General features: G+C 48.0%; 1 protein-coding gene across 1 annotated transcript in view; it reads left to right on the top strand.

Annotated features, from left to right (window-relative positions):
• myo15b (myosin XVB) overlaps positions 1-16,164 on the top strand; it is a 480,192-nt gene that overhangs the window by 420,790 nt on the left and 43,238 nt on the right. Inside the window, exons 59-65 of the mRNA XM_070856827.1 lie at positions 782-858; positions 3,016-3,146; positions 4,521-4,615; positions 4,875-4,952; positions 12,977-13,073; positions 13,628-13,776; positions 14,564-14,688. Of these exons, the coding sequence (XP_070712928.1) occupies positions 782-858; positions 3,016-3,146; positions 4,521-4,615; positions 4,875-4,952; positions 12,977-13,073; positions 13,628-13,776; positions 14,564-14,688 (752 nt within the window). The remainder of the gene's footprint in view (positions 1-781; positions 859-3,015; positions 3,147-4,520; positions 4,616-4,874; positions 4,953-12,976; positions 13,074-13,627; positions 13,777-14,563; positions 14,689-16,164) is intronic.

The following is a 16,164-nucleotide window of genomic DNA, read 5'->3' as shown; positions in this document are numbered from 1 at the left end:
GCCTCTCTTAGGCCACTCTGAGGCTGGCTATTTACCTCTGGATTTTCAGTTGCTCAGCCGGCTTAGCGCCTTAAAAGAGGTGTGGAAAGCCTCCCTTAGTGCTCCACTCCATACTCAGGGCCCAGCTGGTGAATTTTATGGGTGGAGACGCAAACCATTTCCGCTCCGCCTGGATTAAAGCCGCAACAGAGGCGCGTCCGAATTTCCACCCCCTTGAGTTTATGGAGGGTAATTTCAAGCAATTTTTGAAAGCAAGCCCCTGTCAGGTCACTGGTAGCATGGTAGTTTATGCAATCCGAGGTGTGGTACTGAATGATGCAGACAGGCCACAGGTTCAATTTACAACCTTTGCTGTGTTAGCTGATCTCAACTTGCAGCACTGTTATGTGTGACAATTGATCTCAGTACCCTTGGGCTAGGGGACAGAAAAGATCTCCCAGGAGATCCTGCTCAGTAACCCCTGCCAGAAAGTACTCCTGTAGATACCAATGAGGGCAGGGTTAGGCCAATACTTTGCGAACCCTCAGTCAAAGCTCACACTCACGAAGCCATCTGAGCCTGTGGAAAGTGAGTGTTGAAAGTGTTCAATGAGGACAGGATCATGGTGCCCTCCAAGGTCTGCTAACACCTATGTCACGCACTATTGCTCCAGCAGGGGAGGGGCACGCAGAAGAAAAATCAAAAGTTAGTCCGAGTCACTGAAATCTTTGCTGCTTGAAATTTTCCAGAAGTATCTCTTGCTAACAGGCAGATTGTCTGTCCATTTTATGCTTCCTCTTAGCTGTGTAAGGAGAAGGAAAGGCTACTGGATGAGGTCTGCTGTCAGATCATCAAGCAAGTCACAGATAATCCCAAGAAGTAAGTGTCCAGGACCTTCACAGCACCATAGCACAGTGGAGAATCTCTGCGTAAATACCATGGCCTCACTTCACACCTACTCGCTACCCCAGCACCTGAGATAACCAGTGTAAATATTACACATTTGTCTCGCACTATCTGTCACTGTTACTGGGGCTGTGACAGAGGATGTGCAGTGAAGTGACAATCCTTAATCGAGGTGCTCTTGTACATCTTCTAACTGTCAGTTCGGGAGTGACACTGGCAAAGGCCTGGGAGTTGGTCAGTTTCTCCCCTGCTCATTCAGTCAGGAAATGGTGCGTGCTATGTAATATGGGAAGAGTGTTGAGGTGAAAAAAAGGTTTGTACTGTACTAAATGGGAGCAAAAGAACGATTTAAAAATGCAAAGTGTGATTCAGTTGGACAATGTACCTGATAAGCCAATCTGACCCTGAGCCTATAGTCAAGAAGGTACCAGGTTCATTCACAGTCTGCACTGAACTGGCTGATCAGAAAGGGAAGCACATCAGGCTCAGGAAGGAGAAAATCAGCCAGAGTTCCGATTCCTGATCACTATCCAATGACCCTGCTGGAAAGTGCCCATGTGTGGTCATTGGATAAGGACTGCTTGGCTGTTAACCCCTCCTCGGTTGAATATTCTGCAAACTGTCTGGACTCACACATGAAAAATGACCCCGGTTGAGATATCAGAGGGCTGGCTGTGTCCATGGAACTGTACCCTAAAAAAGAAAAGTGGGGAAAAAGAGAGAATTGTGGTTGTAATGGACAGTTCATGTTGGGTATTGCTAAATGGTTCATTTATGTTTCACAATTCCTGACTGTTATTCTTGTGTCTCTGGTGTTGTAGTACAATTAACACATGCGACTCAACTGTGCTCTTCCATTCTTATGGACTTGTCTATTGTCTCTTTTTTGTATGATGCAATGGATTCGACCCTATCCCTATACTTCTGGGAGCTGGATTCTCAGCCAGGTCAGACTGATGGGGCGAAAGTCACCTGTCTGCTGGCTGTAAAGGTTGAAAATGGGCTACTTCAACTCACCATGGGAATGAATTTACAGCACAACTGCGAAAACTACTCACAGAATGGCACTAAATTATTAATGCATTGTATTTATATAGCACCTTTAATGTAGTGAAATGTATCAAGGCGCTTCATAGGAGTATTATGCGATAAAAATTTGACATCGAGCCGTATAAGTAGAAATTAACGCAGGTAACCAAAAGTTTGATCAAAGAGGTAGGTTTTAAGGAACTTAGGCAGGGAGTTCCAGAGCTTGAGGCCCAGGCAACAGAAGGCACGGCCACCAATGGTTGAGCCATTATAATCAGGGATACGCAGGGGGACAGAATTAGAGGAGTGCAGACATATCAGGGGGTTGTGGGGCTGGAGAAGCTTACAGAGATAGGGAGGGGCGAGGCCATGGAGGGATTTGAAAATAACAAACAGAATTTTGAAATTGAGGCATTTGAGATGTGAAACAGTTGCCAATTATCCAGTAGAAGTTTTTTTTTTACCTTTTGAGGTACAAGTGAAGGAACACTGTACAGGGACTTGACTGTGTACCTATCCTGTGTTATCACTGGCCCGGAGTTCATGGCGACATTCTGAGTATCAAAAGTGGGGGAAATGCTCCCATCACCAGAAATGACATTTCTCACTGTGAGTACAACAATTACCAAAACTAAATATTTAAATAGAAACAAACAATGGTACGTTGAGCAGCCCAACACTGCGATCTGCTCAGAAGGTGGGTTATAAATATTTGGTTATGGGAAGTCTCTCAGTGACTCAGTTGGCTTGTGCATTGCTCACTGTGTTGAGACCAGGCAGGCCCTAGGTTCAGTCCCTGGTCTGCTAGCCTCAGTGGACTTGGATTAGGGAGGGAGAAAATAAATCAGTCAGATTAATGATTCTTGTTAGATTGTGTTGGGTGAGGACAGGGTCAAGCCTGGATGTGATACAATGACAAAATTGCTTGTTAACACTTGCTGACATATGTAAAAAATGGACTGCTCGAGCAGGATACCAGAGGCCAACCAGTGCCTGTGGAACTTTATGCTATCAGGATTCAGTGCCTTCAAGACGCAAGGAGAGAATATTGGAAAAACAGAATATCTGAATGGTTGTGACACTATTCATGTCTTTGCACAGAGAGAGCTGCATACGGGGCTGGCGGATCCTCTACCTCTTCTTGGGCTACCACCCATGCACAAGCAACCTGAGGCCCTATGTCACGGGATACCTGCAGGACATCTACACAAACCCCAATCACGACTTCCAAGGTACAGTGTATTGGGAGGGAGGCGAGGGTTAGCATAGCTTACAGAAGAGGTTGTTACATAGAATTTACAGGCCATTTGGCCCAACTGGTCCATGCTGGTGTTTATGCTCCACATAAGCCTCCCTGACCCTGCTTCATCTATCAGTATGTTCTTTCATTACTTTCTCCTTCATGTACTTATCTAGATTCCCCTTAAAGACATCAATGCTATTCGCCACGACCCCTGCGGTAGCAAGTTCCACATTCTAACCACTTTCTGGGTAAAGAAGTTCTTCCTGAATTCTCTATTGGATTTATTAGTAACTATCTTACATTTATTACCCTAGTTTTGGTTCACCCCACAAATGCAAATATCAGGGTTGAAATTGCCCTATATTGCGACTCCCTTTAGCGTCTCCGGGGGGGGGGGGAAACTATCTTCACCGAGGGGGGGCGGGGGGCGGGGGGCGCTCTATCGGCTCCCACATAATTGCGCAGGGGTTAGTGGAGGCGCTGACACGGTAGCGCCTTGCCCCACCGGTAGCACCCTGGGCTGCCGCGCAACCGGCGATTACATAATTGCCATGCGCGGCGACCCCTTTGTACCACACACCAACCCCTTTCTGCCCTGCGGCAGAAATTGGCCAGCACCCTAGGCAGCTGCCGCAAGCGCTGTCAGCGCCAGCCTCGCGGGTTGTGAACAGGGCCGACATCCGCTCGCGGGGTGGAAGTTAAAGGGTAGATCGGGGGCACCATATGGTGCCATTTTTTTTTCCGGCCAACTCACCAGTCGGCCCCTTCTATGTCTCTTTGGCGTGGTCCGGGCCTCCATCGTGCAGCCCTGCACTCTGTTTAGGTACTGGGCTGGGGCCACAGCACCACACCGCCCTGGTGGCCTAGTGGAGGCGTTGAAATGCGTTAGCGCTACGCGGAGCACCTGCGTAGCACAGACGAACACGCCTGAGTTGTACTCCGGAACCCACCCCAACAGGAAGTGGAACTCTTCACATTGCGCACCACTTCCTGTGAGAGGCGGTAACCGCAATTTCACGGCCGAGGCGGGACTTCCACACCGGGCGCAGAATGTCTGGCCCCGAGTCGGTTGCCACTCCCAATTGGGGTGCTGGGGAATTTTGCCCCCGTCTTCTCTATGTCTACCCTATAGAATCCCTTCATAATTTAAAAGACCTCTATTAGGTCACCCTTCTCTTTTTTCTAGAGAAAAGAGCCCCATCTTCTTCAGTCTTTCCTGATAGTTATAACTATCAGGTTATTAAACCTCTTACACAATATCAGAGGTAAAGGGAAGAAGTAAAGGGACAATTTTATGCAAGCAGTTTAGAGAGATACACCTCGATTGCGAACACTTAACATAGTCCATTGTTTCTTTTCCCAGAAATAGCAAAGATTTGTCAGGACAACATTCATCGAACGTTGCAATTTGGGGGCCGGCGACACTCCCCAACCACCCTTGAAGTGGACGCCATGATAGTAAGTTTCATCAAAGTACATCAGATACAAGCAAAGTCCCATGACTGGACACTTCCCATTATCAGGGACTGAGAGACCAGGTACTAATCATCTATATGAGATAGTGTTACCGAGCAAAGTGGACACTCTGTGCACGCTGACCATCAGTGGTGGGATGGTTCCTCAGTTGCTAAACAGTTGCAAAATTGCCCTCATTTTTGACTGGTTGACAGTACTGTAAAATGCGTATAATTTGAATGATGCTTTGTTTATCTGACAGAAAGGACGCAGCTCACGGAGGATCATTGTGTACCTGCCTGGGAAGTTGGAGCACACCGCCAAGATCAAGCCCTTCTCGGTATGTCTACATGGCTGGGGATTGGGCGGGCAGAAATTGTATGGATATACAGCACAGAAACAGGCCATTTGGCCCAACCAGTCCATGCCGGCTCAAAGACCACTCAACTGATGGCATACATTGGAATGTATTCAGATTTAGGAGGTTAAATATCCATTACTGGTTGCTCTGATTACCCTTTGAGTATCTAATAACCTTGGTTGTTTTTTCTGTTGCCCATGTTTACAAGGGGTACTGTTGGATGCAGCAGATATCACATAGCATGGTAGGATGTGAGTTTTCCACATGATGTATTCCTGGTTTTGAACATGCAATTTGCAGTGTGGAAGTCAGACCTCCCCAAGATAAGTGATTGTTACTAGATATTCTCTTGGGCGTAGCATCAGTCGTCTCTTGTGTAAGCGGATCTCACGTCCTCTACAATCAGGAGTTTACCATTACTGCCGAATATCTAGTCAACTCTTTGTTGTATATATTGGATATGTAATCTCACACCTGCCCCCCCACGTGTGTTTGTCCTGTGTGCTGGAAAGTGCCCTTTCACCTCCAGAAACAGTTTAAATCAGTTTTTGCGCAAATGAAGAAAAACATTTAAAATGCCTCCAGTACCACTACTGGCATCAATGGATTTACCAATGGGAATTCTCCTGATCAGAAATATCTGAAAGAGAAGGACCAATGGAAAAATGCCAGGCAGATCATGCTGCAAAGGGATGCACTGTGCCTATTCACCAGCACACACATACTTATGTCTGCAGACAGAAGTGAACATACCTCACTCTGATAGGCAATTAGTCCAGATGGAGGCTCATCTTCTCAAATGAAGGCGGGACAGAAACCGAGAGGGTCACTAAAATATATGAATGTTGGATGCTCCTTTGGAAGCACCCTAATCACAGCATGTCCTGCTTTCAGTGGCAGTGCATGAAAGAAAGCATAGCAGAGTAATCAGTAATCAGGAACCAGCTTAGCCTCATTAACTGCTTCCACCAAGATGCTAACATTTATTTCTACAGACCCTGGCACACGTAGCTAGCAATGATCATAGATATCTGTCTTCTCAGCTTCTGAATGAGCAGAGACGCAGGTGCAGAGCTGTTCCATCTGTTGGAAGGACACCTTCAGCTACCTCATAGCTTAGACCTGTCACGTGCAGAGACAATAATGGTCAACTATGGTGTGAAAACTTGGCTCCATCTCCCTGCAGACATGCTGACCCATCGGATAGTACTGGGAGTGGCACAGAGGGCAGCCCTCCTTGCACTCACCTTATGCAGCGGATCCATTTTAGTCGCCATCAAACAGGGTATCAGGTGCAAAACTGTTCCCTTATTTGCCTGAAGTCATATGCCTTCACTTTGGGTTTAGGTTTTCAGAATTGACACCGGGGTGATTTCTAATTTTGGGCAGCCAACTGGGAGAGCACGCTGGCCGGCCACCCAGTCCTTCTTGGCCCAGCGCTACTCGAGGGGTGGGACTGTTGGTGAATGGGGAACTGGGATTGAGGTTACTGGTATTGCACTTCAATTAGTTCTTCACGTAGAGCCCAGACAGAAAGGTTCCAGCTTCCCTTCCTCTTCCTCATGCTCCTCAGCTTCCTGCGTGATAGGTGGTGGCAAGGGCTGTTCCCTCATGATGGCAAGGTTGTGCAGCATGTGTGGCATACCACCACAAATCTTGAGGTCCGCCAAGCTGAGTATTGCAGGGCTCCTCCAGAATGATCCAGGCAGCGGAATCGTTGTTTCAGCACGCCAATGGCCTGCTCTATCAGATTTCTGTGGCAGCATGGGTCTCATTGTATTCATGCTCCGCCATGTCGTCAGCAGATAACCCTGTAGCCACCCTTTGGTTTGCCGTGGTGGCTGAAATGCAGCTGGCACAGCGGACTGCCACAGAATGTACACAACATGACTGCTACCAGAATACCGGGCATTGACCTGCATGATGCGCTGCCTATGGTCACACACCAGCTGCACATTGAGGGAGAGGAATCCCTTTTGGTTACAGTACATGGCAGAGTTGATATGAGGTGCACACAAAGCAATGTGCATGCATTAATGGCACCCTGCACCATGGAAAAGCCTGCAATCTTTGCAAACCCTGATGCTCATTCCGCCTTCCATTATCTCTCTTTGAATAGAAAGCCTCAGTGACCTCCCTTATGCAACAGTGCACAGCAAACTGAAAGATATTGCTAATATCTCCAGCACCAGCCTGGAAGGAGTCAGATGCACAAAGGTTCATAGCCATGGTCGCTGATATGTCCTTACTATACAGTATAAATGCACACGAGGCCCATACTTGAGAGAAGGTCACTCTGACCAGTTACCTTTATTACCGAGACCTCAAGTGATGAAGGTGGGTGGAGCTTCCCCTTTTATACCTGAAAAGCCCAGGTTAGGAGTGTCTCCCACAAGTGCACTCCTTGTGGTCAATGTTCTCAAGGTCAGCTTATACATGGGTTACAATGATAGTTGAATACATGACATCACCTCCCCCCCCAAAGTCTTATTGGGATCACAGGTTAAATCTCTCTGGTGGTTTACGCTCCCTTGTAGAGCGCCTGAGTTGGGGCTCCAGTTGTTGGGTGCTGGCCTGAGTGTCTGCTGTTTGTGGTGCCTCAGGCCTGTCCAGACTGCTCACAGTGACTGGGCTCTCCTCCACTTGGTTCTGGTGTTCGGTCACCTGTGGTGGAGTGAACTCTATATCGTGTTCTTCCTCTGCTTCTTCTATGGGGTTGCTGAACCTCCTTTTAGTTTGATCCAAGTGTTTGCGACAGGTTTGTCCATTGGTAGGTTTAACTACCAAAACCCTATTCCCCTCTTTAACAATCACAGTGCCTGCAAGCCATTTGGGCCCTGCAGCGTAATTAAGTACACAAACAGGGTCACTGACATCAATACATTGGCCCTCGCATTCCTGTCATGGTAGTCACATTGTGACTGACGCCTGCTCTCAACAATTTCTTTCATAGCAGGGTGTATAAGGGATAACCTGGTTTTGAGCGTCCTTTTCATTAGCAGCTCTGCGGGTGGAACCCCTGTGAGCGAGTGTGGTCAGGATCTATTAGCCAATAGGAGGCGTGATAAGCGGCTTTACAGGGAACCCCCTTGGATGCTGAGCATCCCCTGTTTGATTATCTGCACTGCTCGTTCCGCCTGGCCGTTTGAGACCGGCTTGAATGGTGCCGTTCTGACATGGTTGATTCCATTGCCTGCCATGAAGTCCTGGAATTCAGTGCTTGTGAAGCACGGGCCATTGTCGCTGACCAAGACATCCGGTAGATGAACATTGGGCGGCGAACATTGCCCATAGACTTTCTACCGTGGCAGAGGATGTGCTTGAATTTAAAATGGCACACTCAATCCATTTGGAGTAGGCGTCTACTACAACCAAAAAAATTTTTCCCATGAAAGGACCTGCGTAGTCCACATGGATGCGTGACCATGGCTTGGCGGGCCAGGACCAGGGGCTAAGGGGGGCTTCCCTGGGTGCGTTGCCTAGCTGAGCATACATGTTGCACCTGCGAACACAAAGTTCCAGGTCTGCATCTATCCCTGGCCACCAAACGTGTGACCTGGCAAATGCCCGGTGCTCATTGTGAAGTTCTCTGATAAACACCTCTCTGCCCCTCTGGGGCATGACTACTCGGTTTCCCCACAGTAGGCAATCGGCCTGAATCGAGAGTTCATCCTTGCGCCTATGAAACGGTTTAAATTCCTCAGGGCATGCCCTGTACGTGGCTGCCCAGTCCCCATTCAGGACACATTTCTTAACTAAAGACAGTAGCGGGTCTTTATTTGTCCAGACTTTAATCTGACGGGCTGTCATAGGTAAGCCTTTGCTTTCGAAAGCTTCAACAGCCATAAACCATCTCAGAATCATGCTCAGTGGCCCCCTCAGTGGTGGCTAGTGGGAGCCTGCTCAGTGCATCGGCGCAGTTTTCAGTGCCCGGTCTGTGCCGAATTGTGTAGTCATAGGCGGCTAACGTAAGTGCCCACCTCTGTATGCGGGCCGATGCATTTGCATTTATGGCCTTGTTGTCGGCCAAAAGGGACATTAGGGGTTTGTGATCTGTCTCCAGCTCAAATTTCCTGCCAAACAGGTACTGGTGCATTTTTTTTTGCTGCGTATACACATGCTAGCGCTTCCTTTTCTACCATCCCGTAGCCCCTTTCTGCCTGGGACAGACTTTCTGGAGGCATAAGCTACCGGCTGTAACTGACCATTGGCATTCACATGTTGCAACACACACCCAACACCATAGGACGATGCATCGCACGTTAACACAAGTTTCTTACACGGGTCATATAACGTTAACAGATTGTTGGAACATAACAAATTGCGTGCTCTATCAAAAGCCCTTTCCTGGCTGTCCCCCCAGACCCAAACGCGACCTTTGCGAAGGAACATGTGTAGCGGCTCTAACAGTGTGCTCAATTTGGGAAGAAAGTTACCAAAATAGTTCAGGAGGCCCAGGAACGAACGCAGCTCTGTCGTGTTACGGGGTCTGGGTGCTCTCTGGATCGCTTCTGTTTTGGACGCAGTAGGTCTGATCCCGTCTGCTGCTATCCTCCTCCCCAGGAATTCTACCTCTGGAGCTAAGAAGACGCACTTCGCCTTTTTCAGTCGCAGCCCTACCCGGTCCAGTCTGCGTAGCACCTCCTCCAGGTTGTGGAGGTGGTCTTCAGTATCGCGACCTGTGATGAGGATGTCGTCCTGAAAAACCACCGTCCTTGAAATCGACTTGAGGATTTCGCTGAAAGATCGCGGCGGCCGAACGAATCCCGAACGGACATTTATTATACTCAAACAACCCCATGTGTGTCGTGATGGTGGTCAGCTTCTTCGACTCACTCGCCAGCTCCTGGGTCATGTAAGCTGAGATCAGTTCCAATTTTGAAAGAAGTATTTCACCGGATAGCGTCGCAAAGAGGTCCTCCGCTCTTGGTAGCGGGTACTGGTCTTGGAGTGACACCCGATTGATGGTGGCCTTGTAATTGCCACATATCCTGACCGACCCATCCACCTTGAGAACTGGCACGATCGGGCTCGCCCAGTCACTGAATTCGACTGGCGAGATGATGCCTTCCCTCAGCAAGCGGTCCAATTCGCATTCTATCTTTACTCGCATCACGTACGGCACTGCTCTGGCCTTGTGGTGTACTGGCCTGGCATCCGGGTTTATGTGAATCACTACCTTGGCCCCCATGAAAGTGCCGATGCTGGGTTGAAATAACGAGTCAAATTTGTCCAGGACCTGTGAGCATGATACTCGCTTCACAGAAGGAATTGCATTGACATCGCCCCATTTCCAGTTCATGACAGCAAGCCAAGTCCTCCCCAGTAGTGCGAGACCGTCCCCCGGGACAATCCAGAGTGGCAACCTGTTCTCCGAATCTTTGTGGGTCACAACTACCATGGCGCTGCCTAGCACCGGAATGATCTCCTTTGTATATGTCCATAGCTGTGCGTCAATCGGCAATAATTTTGGCCTTCTGGCCTTGGAGACCCACAACCTTTCGAACTGTTTGATACTCATCAGGGACTGGCTGGCCCCCGTGTCTAGCTCCATTAATACTGGGATGCCATTGAGGAGGACTTCCATCATTATCGGTGGCGTCCTGGTATATGAACTGTATATGTGCTCCAATGAACTCGCTGCACTTCCGCTTCCAGCTATTTCCTCCAATATTCATTTGGCCTCGTAGGGCTTACATCGGGCCCGTCCTCCTCGTACATCAGCCTGGCTGCAGGCTTCCTGCACGTACGCGCTAAGTGACCACTGACGTTGCAGTTTCTGCAGGTATATTGCTGATACCTGCAAGCTCTGGCTGGGTGTTTGCCTCCACACCTCCAGCATGAGCTGGAGGCCCCGTTGTTGGAAACAAAAGGTTCATTACTAGTCGATCGTCTCTGACTGTCTCTGTGACTGTCCTTAAGTGCACCATTAACAGGTGTTGATGGCCCCATTACTGGCCACATTGTCCATTGCGATGGCATGAATCGCCGTTCAGCTAGCCATTGTCTCTGTTGAATTCCCCCTTTGGGTTTGACTACATGCTTGGGCATGTCCGACTGCCCTTGTCTGCCTAGAGAACTGTTTGCCACGTTAACAATGTTGACTCTCCTGGCCGTTTGCCACATTTGAGCCAAGATTTTTGTCATACATCATTCTGGTCTCTTCCTCCTGAGATAAATGCCTGGGCTATCAGAGCCGCCGCTTCCAAGGTCGTCTTTGGTCTCAATCAGTTTCCTGAAAATCCCAGCGTGCCCGATGCCCTCAATAAAAAAGTCTCGCAGCATCTCCGCTCTGCATGCATCTGTGAACTTACATAGGCTCGTCAGTCGCTGGAGATCTGCCACGAAGTCTGGAACGCTTTGCCCTTCTCGCCGCCGGTGCGTGTAAAACCCGTGTCTCGCCATGCGCATGCTGCTCGCCGGTTTAAGGTGTTCCCCGATCAACTTACTGAGCTCTTTGAACGTCTTGTCCGCCAGCTTCTCTGGCGCTGGAAGGTCCTTCATCAGGGAGTACGTTCTGGATCCACAAACCGTCAGATGAGCCCTGCGTTTGTCGGCCAAATCCTGTCCCAACCATTCCTTAGTGACAAAACTTTGCTGTAGTCTCTCAATAAAGTCGTCCCAATCATCACCAACACAGTACCTCTCTTCTGTGCTGCTAGTGGCCATGCTTCTGTGGTTTAAATCCCAGTTTCTCGTCGCCAATGATATGTCCTTACTATACAGTATAAATGCACACGAGGCCCATACTTGAGAGAAGGTTACTCTGTGACCAGTTACCTTTATTACTAGTGATGAAGGTGGGTGGAGCTTCCCCTTTTATACCTGAAAAGCCCAGGTTAGAAGTGTCTCCCACAAGTGCAACCCTTATGGTCAATGTTCTCAAAGCGTACAACTTAGGTCAGCTTATACCTGGGTTGCAATGATAGTTGAATACATGACCGTCGCCTTCACAGCCACTGGCAATGGAATCCTTGTCCTGCTCTGAGGTTGGAGTTGTGTCTGTAGCAGTTGGCAGATTTCAGTGACGATCTGCTTAGTGAAGCACAGACGTCTCAAACATTGGTCGTCGCTGAGGTTCAGGTAGGAGAATTGCTCGCTGAACACCCTGGGCAGATATGGCCTTCTGCTGAGAGCCCTTTTCCCCCTCCTCCCTCTTCTAGCAGCTTGTCATGCTCTGCATGGCCTTTGTTCATTTTCCACTGATTGACGTCATGATCTGCCTGGTCCTCATACTTCTGCCGGATGTAAAGTGTGTATGCACTAACCTCTTTACCAAGATGGCTTCCAGCATGTTTTGCACCAGAAGTGTGCCCGGGCGTTTCAGACGCCATTTTGGAACCCTAAGGGGACTGTACCTGCACTGGGAGAATTAAATGTAGCAGTGTACCTGCCCTGGGAATGTTTGATGGGACAGTGCAGAGGGAGCTTTACTCTGTATCTAATCTGTGCTGTACCTGCCTTGGGAGTGTTTGATGGGACAGTGCAGAGGGAGCTTTACTCTGTATCTAATCTGTGCTGTACCTGCCCTGGGAATGTTTGATGAGAAAGTGCAGAGAAAGCTTTACTCTGTATCTAACCTGTGCTGTACCTGCCTTGGGAGTGTTTGATGGGACAGTGTAAGGGAGCTTTACTCTGTATCTAACCAGTCCTGTACCTGATGTAAGAATGTTTGATGCTGATGCCTATATATCCCTAGAAAATTCATTTCTTCCACCCAAAATAAGGAGGTTCATAATCAAGGCTGCTTTAAAAATTAAAGTTAAAATAAATAAGCAGAATTCTGTTGTTTTTGAAAATATTTCAATTGCAGGTGAAATCATTTCAGAAAATGCTTGGAGTAGATATTGAGCTTTGTGTGTATGTGTGTATAGGCATGTGCATACCACCCTGGACTGTGCCAACTTTCCGACCTTGAACAGATCCGAGCTCTGTGACGTCAGAGAGCTGTTGCTAGCTCTAGAACAAATAACCTCCTCAACCTGCTTTGTTTATGGTTATAGGTAGGAAACGAAATGGTGATGGAAATTTGTGCCAATATCGGGATTAGCGATCCCGAAGAAGCCAAGGAGTTTTCCCTCTTTGCTGACAGGAACAACGGTGAGTGAAGGTCACCAAGCATAAAGAACCAACTGAGAGACTTATTCAGTCGGTGGGGGCGGGAGGGCGGAGCGGGGGGGCAGTTAAGGGCTAAAGGCAATGAGAGAGGTATTGATGGGGTAGAGATAAACACGAAGAGAAGTGATGTGCGGAAGAAGTAGAGAGAGGAAATAGAGGTTAAGGGGTTAGAGACAGATGGAGAAATAAGGTAAAGCCATAGAGAGGGTATATAAATAGATAGAGGTAAAAGGATATAAAGGTAGAGATGATAGAGACAGAGACAGAGAACTGGCATAAGTAGAGAGAGCTGATAAAGTTAGAGGAAAAGAAAGGTAGAGGGTTATAGAGAACAAGATATGTAGAGGTAGAAAGCATGACTGAAGAATCAGAAGAGTAAAGGTAGAGATGGTTGAGGCCTCCTGACACCAGCTTTAGCTGGGCGGCTGGCTACTTCGTCGATTTTGCGCCTGTTTCAGGTGGAAGTTAAAGATCGGCCCCTTGATGACTTGTCACAGAGTTTAACCCCATCACCATTATTGTCTTTTTTTTTGCAGGAGAGGTTGTCAGACCCATCAAATGGAACGAATACATTTTTGACTTCCTGTTAGATGATAGCTCAATTTGTCTTATTTTCCGACGCGTTACTTGGACGGAACCTTTGCGCTTTTACAATGACCTCTATGTTAACGTACATTACAATCAGGTAAACCTTTGACCTCTGTGCTTTCAACTTTCAAGAGACTGAGGAGGCGAAATTGACTATCGCCCCGGTTGGGGGTGCTAACCTCTCTGGGGCCGAACATTCTGCACCCGGCGCAGAACTCCTGCCCTTGAAGCAAAATTCGGGTTACCACCCCTCACAGGAAGTGGAGCGCAATGTTCACTTCCTCTCGGGGCGGGATTGGAGTCACTATCCAGGTGCATCACGGCCTCTCCGTGTAGCGCTGAAGCATTTCAATGCCACTCCCCTTCCATTAAAGGGGAGGCACGCTGCAAGCTCTGCTGGCTCTTTAGCCTCCACTGGGCCATGAGGGATGTGGGGTCACCTCCTGGCACCGAAACGGAGTGCTGGGCTGCACGATTGCACAATGGCCTGATCGGTGAGTCAGGAGAGAATAAAAATGGCGGCGCGCAGCGCACCTCTCCTTTAAGTTTTGCCCCGCAATGGGTGATCGGCCCGGTTCGTCACCCACGAGGCTGTCGCGGGCACTGCCTGCGGCAGCCTCACAGGACGCTGGCCAATTTCCGCTGCGGGGCGTATTAGGCCCCCATGGAGAAAAAGGGGTTGCCGCGTATAGCAATGCCATCATCGCCAGATGTGCAGCGGCCTGGAGAGCTACCAGCAGGGCGCGGTGCTACTGCATTCGCCGCTGGTGCCTCCCCCCACCGGACGAAAAGAATTGTGCGCCCTGTTAGTAACCAGAGGCACGCAACAGTGGGACTTCGGCCCCTGACACTTATTTATTCAACCCAGCCGTGGTGTTTTTTAGGTACTTCCTACTTACCTACAAGGACAACTGTTGTTGCCAAACAACATCCGTGAGGCAGAACAGCACACTGCGATACTGGCGGCCTATCAACACAAAACCAAAGGAGCAGGCCCTGAGCCAAATAGGTAAGTGGTGTAATCACGGAAATCACTACAGCTCCTTTTATATTGAGAATACTAGATGATGGTGTTGAGGACATAGTACAGCAGACTATCAAGGATGAAAGTGGTAAAAGAAATTAGGTAAATCATGAAATAGTGATTCGGTGACACTAAACTTGGGTTTTAAAGGAAGGGAATACTGAGAGAAGGGGTTTTACGGTTTTGAGGTCTTGAAGAATGAATCAGTCAGGGTAGGAGATAGTGGGATGAGTCTTGATTTCAACATAATGAGGCTGCAGAGAGGATGAAGACATGTAGCATTATATATTCACATTTTAGGAGCAAGAGAGGAAAGATCAGATCATATTATTGATAAAATAGAGAATTAGAAGGTTACAGGGGAGGGAGGTTGGAGGCCAGGAAGGGGTCATTTATTAGAAAACTACTTTATTTTGTAGGTTTTATCAATGGTGTCTTCTGTGCAGTGTTCATTAATGTTCTGTAGTCTGTTTTATTTGGAAATAATTTTTTAAAAGATTCATTTGTAACCAATTCACACTTAGCCTTTATGTTCATTCCAATCAGCCATTTTGATTCCTTTAAGAAGCATTGTCTTGACGGAAAGTGTTCCAGTTTCTCAGGAAAAGTGCATCTGTTTAAAAATATTTACAGAACAGCTTTGAAGTAGAACCGATAAAAAGGAAATATGTTGTTGTGTCCTTACACACTACAGCAAATCAACACGAGGCATATACTGGAGACAAGGTCACTCTGTGATCTGTACCTTTATTCACAGGACCAAGAAGTGATGACCCTGCGTGCGACCTCCCTTTATATACCTGGATGACCAGGTGAGGAGTGTCTCCCACAAGTTCACCCCGTGGTCAAGGTGTGCATTTCTCAGGTGTATAGGGCCCAAGTTTCCACATGATTCGCGCCTGATTTTTAGGAGCAACTGGTGGAGAACGGACTATTTTAGAAATCGTAATTCTACACATTTTTTTTTTCTGCAGTTCCAGTCAGGTAGAACAGTTCTAGTTGAGAACAGAATTTTTTCTTCAAAAGGGGGCGTGTCCGGCCACTGACGCCTGATTTGAAAGTTTCCACAGTGAAAATGTACTCCAAACTAAAGTAGAATGGAGCCAGTGAAGATTTTTGTAGAACTGTAAAAACCTGTTCTACACATTAAAAAATCAGGCGCAGGTTACAAATTAGGTGTCCAGAACGAGGTGGGGGGGGGGGGAAGGGAACTCATTAAATTCGACAATAAATCCTTATTTATACTTCTACAAATATTATACAAATAAATCCAACCTGAATAAACATTTATAAGCCAAGAAAAGATTAAATAAACCATCTTCCTACCTGTGTGAAAGTGCTTCAGCCAGGGAGAATTTCTGCAGCCGTTCGTGCTGCTGAGCGGGAGGGGGAGAGAGAGAGAGGAAGGGGCGGGGGGAGAGAAGGAGGGAGGGAGGAGGAGGGGGGGGAGAGGAGGAGGAG

This window comes from Pristiophorus japonicus, chromosome 16 (assembly GCF_044704955.1).
Source record: "Pristiophorus japonicus isolate sPriJap1 chromosome 16, sPriJap1.hap1, whole genome shotgun sequence".
NCBI classification, from domain to species: Eukaryota; Metazoa; Chordata; class Chondrichthyes; family Pristiophoridae; genus Pristiophorus; species Pristiophorus japonicus.
This window is presented reverse-complemented; position numbering and strand designations above follow the sequence as displayed.